The sequence below is a fragment of the Phacochoerus africanus genome, chromosome 11 (assembly GCF_016906955.1).
Source record: "Phacochoerus africanus isolate WHEZ1 chromosome 11, ROS_Pafr_v1, whole genome shotgun sequence".
NCBI classification, from domain to species: domain Eukaryota; kingdom Metazoa; phylum Chordata; class Mammalia; order Artiodactyla; family Suidae; genus Phacochoerus; species Phacochoerus africanus.
Window position 1 is genome coordinate 84,797,010 of NC_062554.1, and position 26,428 is coordinate 84,823,437.

General features: G+C 36.0%; 1 protein-coding gene across 1 annotated transcript in view; it reads right to left on the reverse strand.

Moving 5' to 3' along the window:
• CRPPA (CDP-L-ribitol pyrophosphorylase A) overlaps positions 1-26,428 on the reverse strand; it is a 301,491-nt gene that overhangs the window by 87,340 nt on the left and 187,723 nt on the right. Inside the window, exon 9 of the mRNA XM_047753666.1 lies at positions 25,589-25,720. Within this exon, the coding sequence (XP_047609622.1) occupies positions 25,589-25,720 (132 nt within the window). The remainder of the gene's footprint in view (positions 1-25,588; positions 25,721-26,428) is intronic.

Genomic DNA, 26,428 nt, shown 5'->3' on the forward strand with positions numbered 1-26,428 from the left:
TGGCTTTATACCTCATGGTTGAAGAACAACACTTAAGGTAAAAAGAGTAAAACTAGGAGATCCCTGGACACCATTGCAGCTCCAACACCTAGCACAATGCTTCCAGGAGGCCGTGATCATACTTCAGTGCTAAAAGAATGACCTGCTTAAGACCATGGTTCTAGGTACAGCTACCAAGCTTTGGGGCTTTGCATTAGTTGCTTCCTCTAGGGCACTGGCTCACCTGAGTACCCACAGGTTTTTCCTCAGCAACTTCAAGCCTCTGCTTCAATTCCACCTCCTTAATGAGGCAACCCCCCATGCGGGATGCTCAAGGTGCCCTTACTTATTCCACTTCATTTTCTTTTCCATAATACTTATCACTTTCAACCACTCTCTAAATTACTGTAGATTTTTTTTGTATTGTTATTTTTTTATGATTTTTTAAAATTTTTATTATATATTTTTCTTTCACTCACTAGAGTGCAAGCTCCACATGTGCAGAGATTTTCTGCAATTTGTTCACATTCTAAAACAATGCCTAGCATAGTGACTTGGTAAAAAATGATTAACTCTGGATAAATCATGCCTTGTAGTTGATTCATCTGTTAAAAGAGATAGAGAGAAATTTGCTCCTACTCAATTGACAAAGCAGTTTTAGGATCAAGTGAATGTGACCCAATCATTGTCCTGAAATACACGTACACTCATAATTCTTCCACACAGACTGTGGACCCTGCAGGTGAAGAGGTGAGAGAAGGGAAGTTTCCCCTCTCTCCTGAAGGCCTATAGTATGCAGATGATAATTCACCTCCTCAGGCACATACAGCTCAGTTCATGAAACTGATTCTACTCATTTCATTGACAGAACTGATAATTATAACAAAGATAGGCTGCATATTTTAATCACAAATTATGTCATTGTGCATCAACTTGGAATTTTTTTTTTTAACCTAAAATGCCTTTCGTTTCCCAACTGAGCTGTGCAAGACCTTCTACAATCCTCAGTATGATGGTTAATTTTGTGTACCACCTTGGCTAACGTGCCTAGTTGTTTGGCCAACACTAGTCTAGACACAGCTGTGAAGGCATTTTTCAGATATGATTAATGTTTGCCATCAATTTTGATGTTAAGCAGAGCAGATTATCCTCTATAATGTGGGTGAGCCTCATCTGATCAGCTGAAGGCCTTAAGAGCAATGACTGAGGTTTTGCAAAGTAGGAATTCTATCTCAGAACTGAGACCTAAAAATCCTGCCTGAACTTCCAGTCTGCCTGCCTGCCCTATAGTTTTCAGATGCACCAATTCCCACAAACAAGTGGCAGGCCCTCTCTCTCTCTCTCTCTACATATATATATATAGATATAGATATATATTCTATTATTGTAGAATATACATAGAATATATAGGATACAGAATATATAGCTATATAGAATATATAGATATATAATATATTCTATTATTCATGTATATATATTATTTAATATCTATATTCTATATATTCTACTGGTTCTGTTTCTCTGGATAATCGTAACTAATAGCATTCTGGAAACAAAGTTTTAGAAATAATGCTAGTAACAAACCTTCTTAAGGAGGCAAAGGCAACAGGCACAATTTATTAAGTTATTGCTTGTGAAAACTAGCTTAATTAATGAATTTAATTCACAGATTTTAAGTGTGGTAAGCTGCAACAAATACAACTGTATATGCACTATCCCCATCAATATGCAGAGCATTTCCATCACCCCTATTCCGTTTTCCACGGTTCTGATTTCTATTACTATAGACTAGTTTTGCCTGCTATAGAATTTCATATACAAGAATTCATGTAGGTCTTCTTTTGAAAATGGTTTCTAGTGCTTAACAATGTATTTGAGATTCAACCATGTTATATGAATCTACAGATTTAGTTTTTAAGTATTATAGGCTTCTGATCACCTTGAATTTTTGCACTAGGTGAAAAGTGGAGGTTGAAGTTCAATGCTGTCTTAACTCTAATTGTTCTAGAACAACTTGTTGAAAAGATTTTTCTTTCCTTATCAAATCACTGCTGCATCTGTAAAAATTTACTATTTACTGGTGGGTCTATTTTTACTATATATTTGTGTACCTATTTTTTAGACTCTAAATTTTGTTCAATTCCACTTTTTTACACCAATTTCACATAGTTTTAATTTTGCAATCTTACAAGACTGACTCATCAGTTGGGATGAGTCATCCAATTTTATGACTTTAAAAAATAATTAGAGCTATTCTAGGCTTTTGCATTTCCATATAAATTTGAGAATGTTTGACATTTTCAAAAATAAACGCCTGTGGCTATTTTTATTGGGGTTGCATTGAGTTAAAGCTCAATTGGTAGAAAACTATCATCTTGTCAATCCAGGAACAAGATATGTAACTCATTTATTTAGGTGTTAATTTCTCTCAATAATATGTTGTAGTATTAGTACAGAAATCTTTAATATTTTTCTAAATTTACATTCATAAGTCTTATGTTTTATCATGCTACTCTGATAATTTTAACTTTATTTTCCAAGTATTTTTGGTAGAATATGAAAATAAAATTTTTTCTTTATTGACCTTGTATTACAAAAAGCAGTATTCCTCTAAAGTTAGTTAAAAAAAAAAAAAAAAAAAAAAAGGGAGTTCCCGTCGTGGTGCAGTGGTTAACGAATCCGACTAGGAACCATGAGGTTGTGGGTTCGGTCCCTGCGCTTGCTCAGTGGGTTTACCAACCGGCATTCATTGCCGTGAGCTGTAGTGTAGGTTGCAGACGTGGCTTGGATCCCGCGTTGCTGTGGCTCGGCGTAGGCCGGTGGCTACAGCTCCGAATGGACCCCTAGCCTGGGAACCTCCACATGCCTCGGGAGCGCCCAAGAAATAGCAAAAAAAGACAAAAATAAAGGTAGTTAACTATAGGATTTTTTCATAAAATCCCTATAAAAACTTGAGGGATTAATTTTCTACATAGCACGATACACAAAAAGTTGCTTTACATCTAAAGTAAATTTGCTTCAGTAAACAACTTTACATTTACATGGAGTTCCCGTCGTGGCTCAGTGGTTGATGAATCTGACTAGGAACCATGAGGTTTCCGGTTCGATCTCTGGCCATGCTCAGTGGGTTAAGGATCTGGCATTGCCATGAGCTGTGGTGCAGGTCGCAGATGCGGCTCAGATCTGGCATTGCTGTGGCTCTGGCATAGGCTGGCAGCTGCAACTCCGATTAGACCCCTAGCCTGGGAACCTCCATATGCCTCGGGAGCGGCCCTCGAAAAGGCAAAAAGACAAAAAATTTAAAAAAATAAACAACTCTACATTTACAATGTGTGGTACACTAAAGCTCTCAACCACACTCTCCCCAGATTAAAAAAAATATAAACTTCATGATGGCAATTCTATATTTTAAATTGCTGCTCATAAGCTCAGGAATAAATGGAATAAACATTTTAGTATAAATGCCATAGATATAAAACATGTTAAATATCCATCTTTTTATTTTTTAAGCCTTTGTAAGTCAGTGAACTAGCACTGCTTTTGCAGAGGCAGGACACAAAGACCTCAAGGCATAGTTCCTTGGGGTGTGTATCCTGTTGGTGTGAACAGGGTTAGTATTTAGCATTTTCTTCTTCATTTCTGAAAAATTCTCTCCCCCAACCCTCTTTTGGAATTTAGAACTCTCCCAACCTCTTCACTGCCAACACCAACTTCCTCTTCCTTCAACCAAAGAGCAGTGAATCTGCTGTTTTATACATTGTGGCTGAGGGCTTTCAATAAAACCACCATGTATCAATGGTAATAATTTACCAAGGGAAGGCAATTTAGGCCTTACTGATAGAACTGAACACCTGTTCACCCATGTTTTAAAAAATCATTAGCAACAGATGAAGAGCTAGACTGATAGAGGGGGTGGACAGAGTTCTATATCACATCAGGGTTTTTTTTCCTGGAAGAAACCTAATTTAGACCTTTTGGGCTATGCTGTAAAGCAGAGAGAAGTGTGAACCTGGGTCTTATCATCCAGATATGACGCTACTGTTCTGAAATACAGAACTTGGGGTCTTCTCTAGGTGGATGTGACAGGGCACTATTCTCTCTGGCTCCCTCTGGAACACAGAGGACATCTCTTCAAAGACCTCTCCTGCTCTGCCCCCAGAGAGAGATTTTACATACACACACGTTTGTTGGTGATGATTTCCCAAGTCTCAAGCTCCCTTACCAAAGCCTGTCCACATTCCTTTTGCCTGTTAGCCTTTCCCTAAGTTTGATTACAAGGCTTCTAACAGTAGCATCACGTGGAACTACCATCCCTCTGTCAACAAAGAATGTTGCAGAAAAAATCTATAGTAAATTTTCCTCTACCCAGAATAAGCTAGGTAACAAAGAAACTAATTTTGGATTTATTTCTTCTAAGTTTTATTTTGCTGCAGTTTTTATAAGTTGTGTGGGTGCACTCGTGCTCACATTTTGATCATTTCAATTTCAGGACACCTTGACTCTCCCCCTCAAGGTCAAGACAAAAACAGTACTGCAGACGAGATGACCAGATTGAACAACAGTCAGCAGCCTGACATACCTTAGTGCTCAGAAACTAGTGCAAACATGAAAACATGCTCTCTGAGAGTTCAAAACCTTTTGTGTTTGGTTTTCTTTCTTTTTGGGGGGGCGGGGGGGCAGGTCTTAGCACACCTAAAGAATATGACATCTTTCAGGGATATTGTTGGAGATGGCATTTGGCAATCAGTGGAGTGAGAAACTGAAATAGAAACTTTTGTAGTTTGCAACATCTCCCTGGATCATCCTGATGGGTTCTTGCACCACTATTATTACCCCACCCCCACAAAGACTCAAGAAGGCAAATAAAAAAAATTTTTTTTAAAGGCATGAAAAACACTGTTTACAAAGTTCTTTATAATATACAATTAGGTGCCCAACCCAAAACAAAGTAAGCTACATGATGATCCCTGGAAGCAAAAATAGATAAGCAGATAATTAAGATGAGTGCTATTACAAAAACAGTGTTATGGCCTCATAGTACTCTCTGGAATGTTTCCCACCAAGCCAATTCTGGCAGTGAAACACAGACCAAGTGTCTAAGCATGATTCCTTTTGGAACCAAATATTTCCACATAGATTTTGCTTTTTTAATAGGGTCAATTTTAAATTGACTTAAGCGTTTACTCAGCTTCTCTGCAAACTTAAACACTGTATTTTCTAATACAGTTCCACCTGCAGCTGATCAAGATAGCCGGGGCCAGGAAACTATCTAAGAGCTTGATGGTGCTATGGTCAGTGTCAGATCCAACTGCACAGAGATGCACATGTCCCAGAGAACAGAGGCCTCAGCCTCTCATATTTCAAACGATGCGGAACAAGTCCTGGGAAGTCCTTAACTTCCTTCTGCCCAGGAATTAGGTCTGAGAAAGTGCAGTCATACCTGAAGTGGTCAAACAACTGGAGTATTCCCATCACCTTTGGAGCCAGGCTGTGGTCTCCTCCATAAAAACCCTCTTCCTTCCAATGGGACTTTTTCTCAGCCAATGTCTTCAGGCTCTACTCTCCAAGCCCCCTCCCACCTCTTCACACCCATTCTTGCCACTCCACAGAACAGACCATTTGCCTCAGCTGCACTGCTTGCTCTTCACTCCTCTGTAAAAACTGTAGACAAACGCTGGTTCTGGATTTCCAGGCACAATCAGGCCAGGATTCCTTCAGTAACTCTGCTCCTCACGCCCTGGTCAAGGAAAGACCCTGCCAACCTCCAGGGCCAGCAGCATCACCTCTCCCAATAGTCAAGGAGAGAAAGGTGGATCCTAAAGTAATCTGACAAACACAAATTACTAAATCAAAACTCTGCTACCTGTTAGTAACATAACATAGCTGTCCTTTTTTTCTTTCTTTTTTAATTTAAGAAGCTCTTCTACAAAAGCCTTACTGAGCAGGTGAAAAGTGCAGTGTATGTGATGCACACTACAGGTGTACCTGTATACTACAGATGCTCAGCCACTTACTAGCTGATGGTATAGGCAGTTACTTAAGTTTTTGGGCCTGGAATTTCTCACCAGTATCCAGTGAACTGTTAACACCCACAACACAAGAGTATTCTGAAGTTTCAAGAAGACTGTATATGAAAGTGCTTAGTGCTTCTATGTGTCTTTTTCCCACACTAACTGGAAAATTTTAACAAATACCCTAAATTTACCAGGTTCACTCACCTGTGAACGGGCAAAAGAAAAAGTAAGAATATGTGATGAGAGTGAGTGGGATTATTTGAAGCTGAGATTAGAAGGCTGTTAATTTATCAAAGAGAACCCAGCGCTGTTTTCCAAATAAGGTGGCTGACTGCATTTCAAAGGTACAGCATCTCAAACCTTAGTGTCTGCAAAGAATTCCAGAACTAATTCATCAACGAGAGCCATCCTTACCAATCAAGGGAGAAGATCTGCTCCTAACACAACTAGCTTTCCGCTCACAGCAAACTAGCCATCACTCTGAATTTCATTTCCCCCAAATAGCAGAGATAGTGAACACTTAGATTACCCAGAGCTTTCCTGCTATTTCCACAGTAACATGTTTCCTCATAGCCTAATGTATATCTTTTTATTTATTTTATTCTTTAATGCTTTTTTTTTGTCTTTTTTTTAGGGCCGCACCCATGAAGGGTCCCAGGCTAGGGGTCCAATTGGAGCTGTAGCCACTGGCCTAGGCCACAGCCACACCAGATCTGAGCCGCATCTGCAACCCATACCACAGCTGACAGCAGTGCCAGGCCTTAACCCACTGAGCAAGGCCAGGGATCGAACCTGCGTCTTCATGGATATTAGATTTGTTCCCACCGAGCCTCAATATATATACTCCTCGCATATTTTTTAAATACACAAAGATATGCCAGCTCTGTGGATTACTCAAATGCTGACAACCGTGTGTTAGTGATACACAACAGCACTTAGTTCACTTGTCAATGTAGCTCAGAAAAACCCCTTAAAAAAAAAAGCAAAAACTAACCAAACCCACGTCAAATAGAATAAGGTAAACATGATAAATGTGACACACCTACATCATGAATACACCATTGTAAATCTGAAGAAAGCTCTCAGGTCCAAAAAGGAAAACCAAGTTACGAAATCAAATCACACACCTGAGAAGAACAGATGCCACTGTTAGGGGAGAGGATGGGGACCAGGTTGGTAGGGATGTGGTGGTAGGAGGCCTTTCACTGGGTACTACTGTATAAGACACAAGCTTAACAACCATGTGAATTCACTTCCTCTCCAAAAAAGTAAAGTTTAAAAGGAAACACATTTGTAACTCTTAACATCATCTCATAGGCAAAAAAAAATAAAGTTTTAATGCAGGAGAGTGTATCTTCTTCATTCCTTTAAATGTCAAGTTAATAATTATTTTATACTGGAAAATTAAGTTTTTTTAAAATTTTGTATAATGTAAAATCATGAGAATTGCAGAACTCTTGGTATGGACTCTACCCAAATTTCTGCACTAAGAGATGACAAAACTCTAGCTTGACTTCTAGCAGCATTAAGGCTGTGACCCCAGGATGACCCCACCCCCACCCCCCAAAACAACCAAATGCCAGTAAAATTTACTATTGGTTCCAGTAATATCAGTGGATAGGCCCCTGATCTCCCTTCAGAGCATTTACTATAAAGGACTTAGAATTGTGATTCTTTCCTCTGTCCCTTTAAGATGTGTATGTGTATTCCCTACAAGTCAAGAGAGTCTCTCTCAAGAATCTGAAAGCTATCCCTTTGTAATGTAATCATCAGGAAGTAGGGCTTTGGTCCCCCAGACTCGGTGGTAAGACAGACTCCTAACATCAACAATTGTCAGCTAACAGACATAGATACAGCATTTATTGAGAGCTACCTTCTGTAATTTTCCACCTTGGCTGCTCTTGGCCCTTCTTCATTCTCCCTTACAAGGCCCAGTCACCTACACACAAATTGGAATGTAGCTACTATTCCTCCTACTATTCGTTCAGTCAGTAGCTACTGAGCAAAATCTGTTTTTATAGCTTTAAGTAGTATTTGTTTTGTTTTGTTTTGTTTTTATCTTTGACAGTAGAGCCTTTGAAATCTATGAAGAGGAGTTCCTGTTGTAGTTCAACAGGTAAAGACCCCAACACAGTGTCCGTGAGAATGTGAAGATGCAAGTTTAATCCATGGTCTCACTCAGCGGGTTAAGGATCTGGCGTTGCTGTGAGCTTCTGGATAAGTCACAGATGCGGCTCGCGCATGGTGTTGTCATGGCCGCGGTGTAGGCCAGCAGCCATAGCTCTGATTAGAAGCCTAGGAACTTCCACATGCCGCAGGTACGGCTTTAAATAGAAAAGAAAGAAATGTGTAAAGAACATGTCCAAAGAACCTGATTTTTAAAATCTGGTTTAGCAACATAGCACAAAATTGTCCCAATGAAATGGATTAGAATATAAGAACTAAAATATTTTTTGATGCCCTTAAGTCTTCTAACAATTCTATAAACACACACAGACTACACACCATTTAGTAGGAATTTAAGTTTCAACTCTGTAGAATAAGCCAAGAGAAACAGAGAAAATGTTAATTCTGTAAATGCAAACTAAAGATATTTTTATTACCATTAAAATAGAATTTGCCTGAATTACATTTCCACATAGAATTTGTATGTTTCCTGAGTAGAAACTCAAAGCATAATTTTTAATTTCAAGAATGAATTTTCCCTTAATGAAGTATTTTTTCACTGACTACAGAATTCATTAAGGCAGATTCATTAATTTTGTTTCTGTGTTCCAGATTTTGTTAATTTCATGGACCCAAGCAATCAGACATTGCATTCCAATTTATTCCAACACCATCACCATAAAATTTGTAAACTTCTAAAATAAAAACTTTTCCTTCTGTGGATATTACTACTTTTCCACAAATAAAGGAATTTCTATGACTTCAGGTGAGTTCTTATGCAAGAAGCAAACTACCTACATTTTAATACTTACTAAGTGGCATATTCCTGATCATTATGGTGACTCAAATTAATGCTTCAGCATAACTATAAACTTAAATATTACAGTTATTGGAAAGTATTCTCTTGTACTAGAAAATGGACATGTTAATAACCTACAAACCTCAAACCTACATGGTATAAAAATATTTTTTTGACCTCAAAAGCGGTATTTAATCACAGGAATAGATACATTTACAACAAGCATCTAGAAATACTATAAACATGAACTGCATTAAATATTTTCTGCTTAACGTTCACATTACAAATTCAAAACACTTACGAGTTCAAGAACAATTAGAGGCATAAAGATTCAACTAATAATGTAAGCTGATGCTTAATTTGATTTCTAGACACCTTATCAAGCTGCAGCTACTTTATCACATCTTAAGATGTTTTATAAATCCATTAAAAATTTTCTGCAAAAATTTTGCAGAAAGTAAAATCACAAGTCTTTTTCCAAAGTGTAAATATAATGTCCATTTATTATATTATTAAGTATAATACTGTGAAAGATCAATAATTAGCATGTCATCAATTCCCTTAAGCAATAAAGGCAGATACCTAACAATGACTGTTTACATGGTAATATAGAGAAAAAGGCTCGCAAAAAACTGAAACAGAAACCTCTAGAGCTATCAAAAGTTATTACTGCTTTAGAGTTCACCAGAAAAACCACAATTGCTGAACTCTTCCAATTCAAGAAGGAGTTTTTAATTTTTCCTTTTATATTTTTCTAAACATTCCCCTCTTAAAATTTGAGCTTTATCTAAGAATGAAAATAACCTTAACACATAAATACATTAAAAAATCAAATTCCTTGTAAGGTAAAGGAATTAAAAGAGTAATTAGAGATCCTGTAAGCTGAAAGGAGATCAGAGGAACACACACATCAATTTGTATATTCTATTTAATAAAACATAGCATTTCAAGTTTGTTTTTATGTCGAAATAAAATGTTATTACTATGTTGATTATATATGCAAAACGTTTGTAAGTTCTTAAATTTAAAAAATGGTCTGTAGATTCTCAAGGTTTATACATAAATAATCGTATTATTTGCAAATAGTAATAAGGTTGGCTTCTTACTTTCCAGTCCTTTAAACCTTTTCTTTGTTTTGGCTCACAGTGCTAGTTAGGACTTAGAGAACAAGGCTGAACAAAAATGATGACTGTGGCTCTCTTCTTTTCATGCTCATAATTTTAAAGGCAATGTTCCCAATATATGCTAAGTTTGAAGTTTTGGGTATATCCCTTATAAAGTTAAGGAATTTTACTTCTATTCTCAGTTTGCTAAGAATTTATCATGACCTAATGATGACCTTTATCACAGATCTTTCTCCAACCCTGAGATATTTTTCTTCTTTAGTTTGAATACATGGCAAATTACTACAGTGCACTTTTTAACAATAAATTATCTCTGAATCTCTGGGATAAGGCAATTGGCACTCATTTTTTTGAATGAAACTGGCCTACAATTTGGAACATATTATAATTTTTCCCTCTATAAATTCAACTTATAACTATGTGGTTTAACACTTTCTGTTAATAGTTCACACATTTTCAGGAATGCAATAGTTAAAGCATTAACAGAAACCATCAGAGAAGCATAGAACAATCAACCCTTTATATCCATAGGTGCCAAACGTTGGATACAGAAGACCAACTGTACCATGCCATTTTATTTGTGCAGAAAAATGACTTTTTATTTTTAATGATTTTTATTTTTCCATTATATTTGGTTTATAGTGTTATGTCAATATGCCATTTTATATGAGGGACTTGCACACCCACGGATTTTAGTATCTAGGGGTGGCCCAAGAAGCAGTCTACAGATATGGAGAGATGACTACTTTAAATAAGAAAGGTAAAGATACCACTCAAATTTTTATGTTCTGACCACTTGCAAGTATATGTTCATTTTTGCACATTACATATTAGTATATCAACATTTAGTTATTAAGGGCCTACTTTGTACTAGTTACCGTTCCATATACTAGAAAGAAATCAGTAAACCAGAACAAAACACACACATATTTATAGCACACACCCCTGCTTTCTTGGAGTTCGCATACTAGGTAAATGCAATGGATAAGAAACATGTAAATAAAAAACATTGTGAGCAGATTGTGTTAAATTACTAGGGAGGACAAGTTTGATAGGCGAGGGCAGGTACTTGAGTAGGGAAAATGCAGGTTAATAAACATTTAATACAAATCATATCTGCAAAAAATATGATAAAGGAAACTGAAACCAAACATTCAGATAAATAGCATAAATATGTGAAAGCTTGAATTTCTTTTTTTTTCTGTGAGAAATACAATTATGGCAAGGCTGATAGGTACAATAGAACAGTAGTTTTCAACACATTTCCATCCATTGCAACAAAAATAAAGAATGAAGTTCAGGATGTGACCTATCCTCTCCTTCCTGTCCAAGGGAGCATGCTGGAATGAAGATGAGGCTAATAGTGGCTATTTTCATTAGAGTAAATATTTTCCAAACTGTAGAAATATCTTTAGCAATATCTAATTTCAATATAGAGTTTACAATGCACTTCACAAGAGGCTAAAAGTAACTAAAGAGGCAATATTACAAAAGAGTTTGTCTAGTTGCAATTTAAGGTCCCCTAAAAATCTGATACTCTATAATTCCATAGTTCATTAGTAAACAAGCACCCAAAGTAACATCACAGGGACACACATATTTGGTCTTTTTGTCTTTATCTTATATATTTACTAAGACAGAAAAATGCCCCAAATGATAAATTATACTAGTCCATGCAGACTGCTATAATAAATTACCATAGACTGAGTAGCCTAAACAACAAATATTTCTCACAGTTCTGGAGGTTTAGAAGTCCAGGATCAAGGTGCAGGGAAATTAAGTGTTCTCAGTGAATGTCCACTTCCTGGTTTGCAAACTGCTATCCTCTTCTTGTATTTCTCACTCATTATAGAAAAAAAGGCACTAATTCCATTACCGAGGGCTCTAACCTCATGACCTATTTATCTTCCAGAAGCTTCATCTCCTAATACCATCACACTGGCATTAGGATTTCAAAAACATTTACTCTGTAACATAAAGAGTCACTTATGACTTAGGTCTGTTCAGCATCTGTCCCCCATGCCATGGGGCATGGTACTACAATTTTCTTTTGGGAGTACACCCTGTCCTTATACTCATTCATGAATTTGTGGTGAGCTAACCTGGCTCCACAGGTAGGCATATTAAAGAGGCCTAGTTAATACAACGAGCATCCACAGTAATTGAATCAGAAAGTACAAGTGTAATGAAATCGAGGGCCAAGACTTTCGGGAAAATATTGGAATATAGACATCTTCTTTCCCCTGAGTTTACTAAACTAATGGAATATAGACATACAGCAGCTAGTGATTATGTTTGATACTATTTAGAAAACCACATAAGCATAAAAACCCAAGTTATTGGGTACATGAGTGGAGTGGAGAAGAGACAGATGAGAGAAAAAGGCTATTCTCCTTGGCATTTGGGGCCCTATAATTCCCAAAGCCATGATCTTGGGTTTTTCAGTTATTGTTAAATCTATTTTGTTTCTGACATTTGTGATTAAAATTTCCCAACTGATAAGCCAATTAGTTTGCCAATTAGGTCACTAATTAATTCAACTGGCTTAAAAATGCATTCTGCCTTACTCTCCCCCTAGTAAATTTATTTGAAACTGACATAAATGCTACATTTTTAAAGTACTGAAATGATCACACAATTTGTTCAGGAAGCAAAATACCGAAATCTATGCATTAACATGAAGCTACATAAAGTAGATTTACACATATTTACTTACACACATTTATTAATAGATAATAGGTTTGAGACAAAAATGTCATTTTCAAAATTAAGGTAACTGCAAATTTTAAGATGAAATCAAAATTCACAGTTCTCTATTAAATAACTGTAACAAGTGTCTATTTCCTAGCTCATTAAAAATTGTCAATCTATTTACCTAAGTAACAATTTTGTAATTTGCTAACACTACAGTCTACATTTTCATTTTTAAAATAGCATTTTAATAAATTTGGCATTTTGGTGAAAAATTTTCTGTGTTCCCTATTTAAGATTTTCATTAAGTATTAGAAAAACACATGACATCTGAATGGAAGCAAAGGTAAATCTGAATCAAATTAATACCCAAATAACTATAAGCCAACTGAAACTTTGACTGAGAAGGCTAGAAGCTAGCAGTGATTTAGCTACCAGATCTAAGTTAGACTTTGTATACTTGATGAGACATTACAGAATTCTAAAATTTTCATTTGTGTTTAGCACTGAGAGTTAGATGAAATGTCATGGAGAGGGAAATTCTTCTTTCATACACCCTGTTAAAGTTACAGAAGCTATAACAGTAGAAGCAAATTTCATAATTTCTCAAACTTTTCTGAGGTTTTTTTAAAAAATCCTAATTTGGTAAGCTTTTTGGCTTTTTATGGATCATTTTTCTTTACTGTACATTTTTGTTAGGACATTCACTACTGTCAATGGCCTAGCCAAGTGAGCTCTCTCCTGTATTACCATAGCACACATGCTTTCTTATGAAGTCCTAACGATACACTAGCTGAAAAGATCTGTAATCTCAAGTGCAAAATAGAGGATTTTAGAAAGTACAGCCTTCAGAGAACCAGCCATGCTGGCAACAGAAGGCAAAATAGCTATTTTCCATTACTTATTTTCATGAATTAACCACAAGGGCCACGTTTGCTATTGCTTAGCTAACCTCTGGAAAACACATGTGTGGAAGAAAGTAAGCAAGCTTTAAAAAGCTGAAGTCAAGGATTTTTAACATCCAATTAACCTGATAAAGCCTCTCCCTGAGGGCGAGGGTCCCATCTCAGCCATCATTTGACTTCCTCAAGATGCCTTCCTTGCCCATACTTAAAAAAAAATAAAATAAAAAATAAAAAAACAAAAACCCACAAAACTGGTCTTTCTTCCAATGCCTTATTTCTTCCTGATATAGGATTTCAGCATGATATAGTGATTAGAAACATACAAAATATAAACAATGACCAAAGCATAATAATCACCAATAGTGTCTTTGCAAAACATCTGTTTTTTCTGTCCATTAAAATCCAGATTCTAAGTTATTGTAGATATGTTTATTAAACCAACTCATTTCCTAATAGCATTACATATAATTGCCATTATGCATGCAGTAAGAGGAAGTTGAAGCTTAATTAAAATATATTTCCTTACCAGTTGTCAAAGGTGAGTAATGAGATAGATGGAAAACTAATAAACTACACTGTTTTCTATACGCAAATCTTTATGCCAAACATTACTCATATTTCCCTGACTCTCAATGGAGAAGGTCCCTCTATATTTCCACTACGATCATAATCAGAAATTTTGATAGGATTCTCAGACAATAAACACATGTTCTAACTATACAAACTATTATCTTTTCTAAATCCTGATGGTTTAGGACAAAAAATAAGCAATTCACGTACAATCAACTCTCTTTCCTAGAACATGGTCCTTACATAGTCCCTGATTTTGGAAATGTTAATTTTCATCTAAATGACATGCAATATGTAATAGTCAAAAGGCCCCAAATATTTCTAAGTATTCAGACTTCCTGCTATTGGCTTAGAATGCTAATCTTAATTATTCTGACTTCACAGTTCTTCTATCTAGTTTCACTTCCCTCCCTGCTTGATGTTCTCCAGCATGCACATCATGTTCACTCCTTGATTCAGTTACACGCTGCAATTTTAGAGTTCTTTGTACAGCTGCTTCTGCAGTTTGGATCATTATTGTTCCATAAAATGAAAATAAACAGAGAAAGATATCTCCCTCCCTCCAATGTTCTTTAAGGAAACTACATAAAACTGCTGTGAGCAGTATGTATACAATACATTTTATTTCAAAGGGCTGAAATAACGCCACGTACATTAGAAAACTCTCCATTTTCCAGGGAACAATTATTCACTTTGTTCTTTCAGTCTATTTGTCATGCATACTTTCATTTCTATTTCATTAGTCAAAATACCAAATATTGGACAATGACTGAAATTAAATCCTATTTTCAACTTTTCATTGACATTAGTGACAGGGCAGGAGTTTTACTAGGGGAATAGTTTCTAGGAAATCAGACAACTCCCAATGTTAAGTTTACAATGTTTTCTACAGGTCCACAAACACTTATTCCCTGAAGATTACCAACAAGATTCCAGTTGTCAGATGCATTGGCTTCTTTTTATTTCTAGTTCTATTTACTATGGCAATTCTGTTTTCTGGAAAATATTTTTTAAGCCTCTAAGAGTTATATGCTCCTACCAGAGGATGTCAGTTATATCAAATGCAACACCATTTTATAGCAATTATCTTATAATACTAGCTTTACTAACCAGAATTGAAATGATATGGCCTATCTATAAATATATGCTCCCTAATTTATTTGATATGGATCTGATTTAAATCAAGCTCTCTAAAAACAACTGTACAGATAACATAAAAATAAGTTTCCATTTTGTTGGGTCTCCACCTCCCTTCAAAATCATCTCTAGCTATTCTATTCGCACATTAGGAAAAAAATTGTGTGTGTAATATGTATTTGTGTACGTATGTATACATATATATAAAATCTGTATGTTTTTCACATTTAAACGTTCTGGGCCCTATTCATGGTACAAACTCCTTATATGGAGTGGATAATGAGAAATATATTTTTATCCTACAATATTAGCACCCAGGTATTGCTGATGGGCAGCATCTGATATGGCTCCTGATGGGCTCAACCTATTTGTATTTATGCCCTGTGTTATCACCTTCTGTTTGTGTGGGTGAAACCTAGTAATTTGCTTCACAATCTACTTGTATTCATGCTCTATGTTACCATCTTCCCTGTGTGTGGGTGAAACCTAGTGATTTGCTTCTGATGAACAGAATACAATAAAAGTAACAGGATGTCACTTGATGATTATGTTACAGAAGAAGGTGTCTTCTGTCTTGGTTATCTCTCTTGCTTGCTCTGATATTGTGAGATGCTCTATGGACAGGCCCTTGTGAGGAGGGATAAAGGCATGCCTCCAACCAAAAGCTTGTGAAGAACTGAGACCTCAGTACAATGTCCCAGAGAACTTGAATCCTTCCAACTCCTAGCAAAGCGAGCTTGGAAGCAAATCATTTCTCAAGTGGAGCTTTGAGATGACTATAGCTTTGAGAAAGGCCCAGAACCAGAGATCCACAGAGACCTTGAGAAAAAATATGTAGTTTTAAGCAACTATGTTTCAGGGTAATTTGTTGTACAATAACAGCTAGCTAATACATTGTTCAAAGGATTTAGTTCATTAAGAATTTTCCATTGCCATTTTCATTCTTGGCATCATTGCTTCTTTAATTCAAAAAAAAAAAATTAAGGGGAGTTCTGTAGGAGACGTTTGTATCCAATAATCTATTTTATTTAGATAGGTCTAAGTATAATATTTTTATTACCACTCTAGTAAGTCTGACAAGTAAGCTAAGCAAAGTCCCTGAAAATAGTTTGTTTTTCAAACTTACACAATTTTGAAGAGATATTATCTTTTATAACTCTTTATATTTTACCAAAGAATGACTAAATCTAAATAATAAAAGCCAAAAAAATTTTGCAAGTGATAAATATTTAGTCTCATAAACATTCCCACATCAAAAAGTCTGATTACTGTGAAAAAGGTATTATGGGTTTCTGTAAACAGATTTGGTGTTGTATGTTTGGTGTCCATGCCATGTGATTTGATGCCATAGAAAGTATTGCGAGTTTAGTAAATAATTCACAGTTAAATTCCAAGTAATTGCTCCCTGCAGGAAGTAGAGTTTTAAGTCTAATTTCCCAAAGATTTTCAATTAAAAAAAAAAAAAATCTGTGTTCTGCTACCTGATAGCTTGCAACTATTTGTTCTCCAAGTGAAAAGAGCCTTCACACACTTGAAGGCTGACTCATATCTAGAGAACACAGAACCAATGGGGAGCATTTAAGAGAGAAAGAGAGGTGTCATTTGCATACTACGAATTCAGGTCTTCTGGCACAAAGTTATCTGAAAGCAGTTGGACCTGTTCATACAGTTCTTAACGCTTCATTTTGAATTTACCTCAAGTAACTACAAGGTGATTCACTGTCAAGAATGTTTTCTGGATGTCCTTTACAATACACACAACACCTTCCAAACCCAGACAACAGAGAAAGGCCATAGTATGTAACTCACCACTAAAGAGATCTGGCTCATACTTTGGACAGAAGATCAACTTACACAGCTTTATCTAATTTAGTGGTGCTGCTGAACAACTTCATTTTACCATTTCACATCCTATTTTGGAGGTTTATAATAGGATTCCCATAAATCTTTTAGAAATAATTATTTTTACAAAAACCAAAAAAAAAAAATACATAACTGCTTTGGCAATTTCTTCCTTTTTTAACATGCCTTCCAGAGCTTCAGTTGTAGGAAGAGAAGGAACAGTGGCATTCAGGAGCAGAGAAAAGGTAGTAGGGCTCTCTGCTTTGGCCTCTAATCTCTCCAAGACGTGTTTTGTGTAGCTCTGCTTGCTATAGTTCTCTCAGTTGGCCCCATCTTATGAAAATACTAAGACATATTTTGCTTTCAAAAGTCCTGTGTCCCACTGCATCAAACCCAGTGCAATAAGAGTTCAAAGAAGAAAGGAGACATAAGATAACGAATAGACTAAAATGGCAGAGACACCCTGCCATGCTAACATGTAACATTTTCTTTAACCTTCTCTGATGGATGTTAATCCCCACCCCATCTAGAGACTGAACCTTTATGCTCCTCCCTGAAAATCATATGCTGAGATCTTACTTGTTGGTAAGTCACAAGTTTAAGTCACAGGTTGTTGTATAAGTCACAGTTGGTGAGTAAGTCACAAGTGTGGAATCCTCAATCAAAAGGATTAGGACTCTTATTAAAAAAGACCCCAGAGAGGCCTCAGTCACCTCCATGCCATAAGAGGATGTGGTAAGTAATGATGCTCTACAACCAGGAAGAGGGTTTTCCCTAGAACTCAAACGTACTGGTACCCTGATCTCTGACTTCCAGCCTCCAGAATTATAAGACATATTTCTGTTGTTTATCAGCCATCTACTCTACGGCATTCTGCTATAGCAGCAGAGCACACTAAGAAGACATCACACTTACCCTTATTGTTTTCTACCTTATTAAGGTGCCTGACCAAAAAAAAAGAATATTTTCTAGTCTGAACTATGTTAACTTAAAAAATATGCACAAAGGCTGAGAGTTAAATTTCGTCTGGGGCAAAATGAGGACTATAGCTCAGAAGGCAGCATTTCACATAGCTGTGGAACACCGCTCTAAAGAGGCAGAGGGAAATGTCAGCATATATGTGATTTTGATGAAGGGGGAGGCACGTGCAACCAAGCAAACATTTTGCAGAAGGTTGCTGCTGTCTCGTGAAAGTTACTGCTAGTCACGAGGAGCAGATGTCACCATGAAGGATTTTAGTGCTTTTCCAGATACGAGGAGATGCAAGAACAGGCTCATACAATCTATCCTGAAAATATCTAACTATATGAAGACCTGTTCTGCTAGTTTTCCCAGAGCACAGAGTGCCTCACTCCTGATCTTCACCCTGAGCTCTTTTCAGGGAGTGTTGAGGGTCTGCAGAAGCAATGGCTCATGATTCAATCCAAGTAGAGGCAGATATCAAGTATCAAACTCCAGTTCATAACTAGAATGAAATATATTAATGATAATGAATAATTTCTCAACAAAATAAAGGGAATTATGGTCACAGAGGGAAGGGGAAGAAAACAGAGGCCCAGTTCCAGAATTCCTCTGTGTCAGACTGAGAGACTGTCAATGATAGCACCTGACACAGTCTTTGCACCTCTGGTCTCCACTTTCTCATCTGAGAAAGGTTTTGATATAGAAGCTCCGACTTTTGCATTTTACAAATGGAGCCTCTGAGGCCTAGAAAATGTATATCCATTCTCTAAGGTCATAAAGCTAGTTTTTCAATTAGAGGGGAAGACACTAATTCAGTGTAAGAAATAATCAGTTACAATAGTTTTAGGAAACTCTTTAGTCATGAACCTGTATGTACATCTTTAAAGTCCTAAGCATAAATGCACAGATTAAATATAAAACTGCTACTGATAAACTTTACAGACCTTGAAAATTTTGCTGTCAGAAAAGTTCATGTGCAAAATTGTATTTAAAAATGTATACTTGCTGCTGACACCATATGTAAAGCCTAGACACAGGCAAATCGCAAGCCACTGAATGTAAGCACAACATGTTAGTGGTGCTGTTTGATTTCCTTTCAACCTCAGACAAGATTCTATGACATAGATGGGGCTGATACTGCAAAGTGACTCAAGCAATGCCTTCTCTGCTATAGCTCAGGCTTCATTTCTATGCCACAGAAACTATAGAGCAGAAAAACAAAACAAAAAAACCCTACATTTTCCCCAGATTCTGCTGCATCTAAATTCTACGTATTCTATTATGCACATGTACGAGACTTAGAAAGTGGTAGGGAGCAGCTTAGCTTGGTGTTAGAAACAAAGAGATTAGATCTAGAGAAGATACTTTTCATTTTCAGGACCAGCTATGGTAGAGTTTCTACCTATGGTTCCCTAGCAAGTATATACCCAGAACCAGTGATGAGAGGCATTTTTCTTAGCACTGTCAATGGCACTGTTCCTGCCTGGGTAGTATCCAATCCTGTTCGGTGACTCTTGAGAAATTCAATAAAGCTACAGAATGCCCTAAAATAAATCTGTCCTTTAAGCAATGATACGATTTTTGTTTATAAATAAGAACCTTTATTAATATAATTTATCTTTAATGAACAAAAAGACATGATCTCAGAGTCACCTGAGAAATTTTTCAAATGGCCATTCTTCATTCCTTTACCAGATTTAACCAACATTCTATTATACCACCTACTATACAAGAGCCTCCATTGATGTGACCATCTTACACAGATTAAAATGGGTTAGCAGTGATTCCAATAAGCCAATGTAATGAGGAACCATTGACCTACATCAGTCATTTAAATCTGGCTCACATTAGACTTTCACCAGAGTTTGAGCTTGTGAAACATATAGAGCTCCAGGCGTAACCCTGATCTGTTGAAACAGAATCATTGAGATACAGACTAGGAATCTACATATGCATTAAATTCCTCAAGTGACTACACTATTGTCAGCTGGGGACTTTTCCAAGACCCAGTGTTTAAAAGTTAATGACATCAAAAAATCAATCATTCATCAGTGGAGCCTAATGCAAGTTAATTAAAACAACTTTAATTTATTTCTTTTGTTAAGAATACCAGTAGATTATTCAAGCAAGGGAAAACTACAAATACTAGATCTGGACTTCAGGAAAATACCTAATTAGATATATCTCATATTATCTTTGTGAAGAAGGTAGATATGTAAAGGTGAATGTAAAAATCAGTAGGGTGAATAATTCAATAGTGCAATGCCTATACAAAAAAGATACTAATCAAAGGAATAATATCCTTTTACCCTTGAACTTTTCCCTTTGAAATGGTTAGTACAGTTAAACTTCTATTAGAGTGACAATCTAGTTTAATTTGCTTTTCATGCTTCATGTTCCTTATCAGTTTGCTGGGGACTCTGATTCACAACATTTTCATGAGGGACCTAAGCTGAAAGAATGTCCACAATTTGGAAAACTTTTGGTGGAATTGGGTAAATCATATTCAGAGCAAGTTCTATATTGGCCTAAAGATTAACTGTTCTTCACATCTTAACACTTCTGTCACCAAGTGTTTTGTTTTTCCCACACAAAACAGTCCTGACACTCCCTACTTGCCTAGAGTTAGCACAGACCACACCCCCCCAGGTTAAGGGCTCAGCCCCACCAGGCTGACTTGAAATTTAGATGCCATCTGTACTTCTGGCCAACGGACTACAGATAAGGGGTTCCTACAATTTCTTTCTTGGGCTTAGTAATTTGCTAGTATGGCTCACAAAATTCAGGGAAATGGTTTACTCACTATCAGAATTTTAACAAATGTTCTTTTAAAATGTATACTTGCAAATATTTGCCTTAAAGAATAAAGTCATCATAAAAAGATTTGACTTCAACAAATTAAGACTGTAAACTCTAAGATATTGGCTTGAATAGTTCATGCCAGAAATATTAAGTCCCTATATAGTCACTGCTATATTATCAAATGCAGATTTTCAAATAATTAAAACATGCTCCCCAAATACATAGCTTTTATATCATGGACCTCAATGATGGTTTGCATAACAAAGTTGGATTAACAGGATGAAGAACAGTGTTTTATGCATAGAATTACTTAAAGTAATACTTTAAAAGGGACTAAGATCCTTTATGTGGACTAAACTATAAAACCTGGTTTTAATTATTTATAGTTATGCTTGTACGGTTATTTTAAAAGAAGGAGAGGACCTAATTTAAATTTATTCAACATACTGTAAAGGCAAACTTTATGCTGCATTTCTAATCTACAGCATAATTTTCAAAACTTTCCTGACTTATTTACAGCTTGAGGGACTTAGCAATGGATGATAATTTCCAAAAACTTTATACTCTGGTCAAATATTTTTATATTTATATATGTGTAGTTTATAAATATATATATGCATACATATATAGTCAAGCCTATCACTTGATCTATAACTCTTAAGTTTAAGCTACCCACAAAGAGCTCATTTTCAATTATTAATTTTTGAGGTCACTAGAATATTTTAAAGTCAGTTTGGGGGAAAAAAAGTTAATTAGTGCATTACTACTATGATATAGCTAATAAATTAGCATATTCAATAATTTAGCAAATAATATGATCAGAAAAATTACATACATATAAAGCATATCTAGAGTTAAGTAAAATATCTGTTAAAGTTTGGAGTTCCCATAGTGGCTCGGCGGTAATGAACCCGCCTAGGATCCATGAGGATGTGGGTCAATTCCTGGCCTTGATCAGTGGGTTAAGGATCCGATGTTGCCATGAGCTGCAGTGTAGGTTGCAGACATGGCTGGGATCCTGCTTTGCTGTGGCTGTGGCCTAGGCTGGCAGCTGCAGCTCCAATTAGACCCATAGCCTGGGAACTTCCATATGCCACGGTGCAGCCATTAAAAAAAAAAAAAAAAAAACTGTTGAAGTTTCTTATTTAGTAGAGAAAATATGGAGAAATTGTTGAGATATTATAAAATTAGATGTATTTGTCAGTGACTAAATCATTAAATTATCAGTGATTGTAGAACATTTATAGATACTAAGTAAGGAATCAATCCTTAGCTTTTTCCAAATAAATTTTTTTACCTAAAGGTATATACAAAGTACAAACATCTAATTTGTAAATTATATAAAGAAACTATATCAATTAATCATATGTTATACTCCAGATCAAAAGACAATAAAAGACTGAAACACTGGAATAAAACTAATCGGTTTAAATTTGCCAAACACAGAAAGTCCTATACATGTGTGTAAAAGAACTCTATACATAAACAGAGGTTTAAAAGCATCATATGCATTTTTTTTAAAGGCTGACATAATTCTATTTTACTATAAACACCACATACATCGACACTGTGAAAGTGCAGCCAAAAAATCGAAACAATCTACATTATCAGAAATATCATATACATAACAAAGGACGTTTTCTTTAAGCCAGAAAGAACTTGTGTATAACACATATACAAAAGTCAACTCAGTACATTCTTTTTTCCAAGGAGAGGTTATCAAGTAACTAGAAACCTACCCAATGACTTATGAGAAATGGTTTAAAAATCTAGAATATTTCACCGACCAGAGACTTAAAAAGATAGATGATAACTACTTATGAAACACCTAACGGTTCTCAAAAAGATGAATCAGATTTAGGAAACAAAGTCCAGTGTATGAATACCGCAAAAAGTTCTATCTCACAGCACCATGGGAATCACAAACCAATACTCTCCACTTAACAGTGAACAGAAGCTCCACTTTACATCTTCTTATCCTTGGTGTACAGCGTCAAGTAAGCACTTGATGTTAGTATTGATTTAACTAAATGGAAAAATTAGCACTCAAGTACAGAAAGACTCTGTAGAGAGAGAGTTATTTCGTTGCTTACAATATATTTGTGAGGAGTGTTTCCCAAAGTTTATATTAGGGAACATTAGTCCCACAAGTTGTCTATGTTTAAAGGGATACAGTATAAAATGGAAAATGGCAGAGCCTTTGTCCCCACTTTGGAGATACAAAGTGTTCATCAGTATATTAAGGATTTGTGAGAAGCCCACATTAAAGAAGTCAGTTTAACTCTATTTACTGCTGCTTCACCAATTTTTTAACCATGCCCCCCCCCTTTTTAATGGCCATGCCTGTGGCATATGGAGTTCCCAGGCCAGGGACTGAATCTGAGCAGCAGCTGTGGCAATGCTGGATCCTTTAATCCACTGTGCCAGACCGGGGATTGAACCAGAGCTTCCATAGCAAACTCCAGTCCGATTCTTAACCCACTGTGCAGGAACTCCCACCATATGCCATATCCAAAAAAGGTCTCAGGATCTTTTGTAAATGCTCCTTAAGGTGAAATTATGCACTGGACAGGGTGTTGGGCTAGTAAGAGTCAACTCTCAACTGTCTCTTTAAGGACAAAAGTAAATTCTGCACTTAAAACATTTTCACATATTTGAAACACCTTCATTATATATTTTTATAAAAGACAAGCAATATTCAAGTAAGCTATCTTTGCATCCTAGAGCGATGAGAGACATCTTGAAGGCATTTCAGGACTATCTTTCCCCCACTCTGGGTAACTCAGCTGGCTTAGCAAGTCCAAGTTTGTTCAAAATAGCAGTGAGATAACAAGCAATGGGCTGCAAAGGCCTCTCCTTTTCAACAAGGCTACTTTTCCAAACAGGGAGCCTTCGCATGTGCAGAGTCTCATAGATACTCACTGTACTCCATTTCATCTATGTGTAGAGCACATCAAATGTGAGAAAATAGATCATTTTTATGTAAATATAAACTCCGCAAGTTCACCAAATTTAGCAAATAAAAACACAGGTGTCCAGTTATATTTGAAATTCAGAATAAACAATAAAGAATTTTTAGTGCAAATTTGATCCATGTAATATTTGGGACATACTTATGGTAAAAAATATTTGATGTCTCAAATTCAATGCTATATTTCATCTGGTAACCAGATCCTCCACTGGAATGTCAGTTATAGACTCTTGTGCTTAGTCTAAACCGTAGGACAAAAGAGTTCCAGAACTGTGTGTGCTCTACCATTCCACGGCTTTTGAGGTTTTCCTGAATCAACTCTATTTTATACCTGCAGAACATGGCATTAGTACTGTGCCTCCACGTCTCCTTCACATGCACAAGAGAAAGAACTGGTTTCCTCTCCCCACCACAATAATCTAGAGTTCAACCAAAGACAATCTTTCCAAGAGGCAAAATTCCTGAAGACACAAACCTGGGTTTTTACTCTTACTCTGCCAGTTAAATGTCCTTGGGAAAGTATATGCTTCTCTTTAGGTCTTACGCTGACTTCAGGAACCCCTCTAGCACTAATATTTTACAATTCTATGATCCTAAGTGAACTAAACTTTGCCTTGTCCTTGATGACCAACCAGAAGTCATGCTTATGTATTTTGAAAACGACTCCAAAGTTAAAGAAAACCCAGGAAGTGACTAAAAGATGACCCTTATATTTAATTAAAATCCATTTGTTTCAAGAGAAAAGTTACTACCTTCAGGCTAAAAATGCACCTAAATATTCATAAATGATAGCTGCTATTCACCAACCTTGTAACTAAATACCTATCATTCCCTGGACAGTCAGTACCAAAACACTTTTATTTCAGACCATTAAATAAAAGCCATTGGCTACTTTACTTCTTTGACTTCTGTAAGAAGTCCATAAAGCATTCTGCAAGTTCAATGAAAGGAATCTATGCACAAAAGGCAAATCCATCTTCTCTAATAGAACCTCCAAATAGTTTGATTTAAACAGCATTTCTCTGCAAAAAGAATCTATAACACTAATTCATTTTGACTTCAGCTTAAGCAACTTGCTACTAAAAGACAGTGACAGAGTTTTTCTCTAGTTAAACACCAGGCCCTCTTATAATCAGAATGCCAGTCACTGCTTTCAAATGATTAAAATCTTGATTACCAACATCTTTAGTAGAGAATAAAACAAATAAGCAACTTCAAATTATACAAATGGCTAAAAGCTGTGACTTTAGGCTCGACAGTTAAATACAAAAACCCAGCTAAATTTGAAATCTACATTTCAAATCCCAAATTTGAGACATACTTTATTATTTATCTAAAATTCAAATTTAACTGGGAATTCTCTATTTTTTATCTGCATATCTGGCAATTCTATGTGGGCTAGTGTGAAATATTTGCCAATTTTCATCTTTTTTCCCCTCATCAAAACATGTTTTAATTTTTAATTTTCCCTTAAAGTCAAGAATTTCTATCTACTGAAGAATATGAATATATACTTTTTAACCCAAATTTTTATTAATATTTCTTTGCTTTTAACAAACTCAGATTCCCACCACTAAAACTAGTCTACAGAACATAATATCTGAAAAGACTAATATTTTACCTACCTGTGGGTAATATATGAGAAGGCCATATAATAAAATATTTCTTTTTTTCACTTCCTTGGCAAATTCTCTAATGGGCATTAGGTTTTCCATTGTCTGACCAAATGGTACCGATTTATAATCAAGAAAATGTACCTGCAACATAATGTAAAAGGTAACAATTAGAATACCATTCCATTCACTTTCTCTTGAAGAAAAAAAAATACTGAAATTATTTTTATCAATTTGTGTTAATTTCTAGTTAATCTTTTCACACCATAAATACTTAATAAAATGAATCCTCCTTTATAAACACAGATGCAGTAAATACTCATTGAGAACACAATGCTGAAGATATAAAACGTTAATATTCCATTTAAATTTGTCAGAGTCAAATGTTTAAAGAATATATTACTTCATACATTCATTCAACTTACTTCCTAATTTCTTTTTTTTTTTTTTGGTCTTTTTGCCTTTTCGAGGGCTGCTTCCCACGGCATATGGAGGTTCCCAGGCTAGAGGTCGAATTGGAGCTGTAGTCACCGGCCTACGCCAGAGCCACAGCAACGTGGGATCCGAGCCACGTCTGCAACCTGCACCACAGCTCACGGCAACGCCAGATCGTTAACCCACTGAGCAAGGCCAGGGATGGAACCTGCAACCTCATGGTTCCTAGTCGGATTCGTTAACCACTGCGCCATGACGGGAACTCCTCAACTTACTTGCTAATTTCTAATTTAAAACTAGGCTAGGGAGAAATAAATTATGTTAAGAAATTAAACTAGCAATAAAATTTAAGGGACAGTTAATCCAAGGACATAATTTTTTACAAGAACCCCTTTCAAAGTAGATTTGCCTTTATTA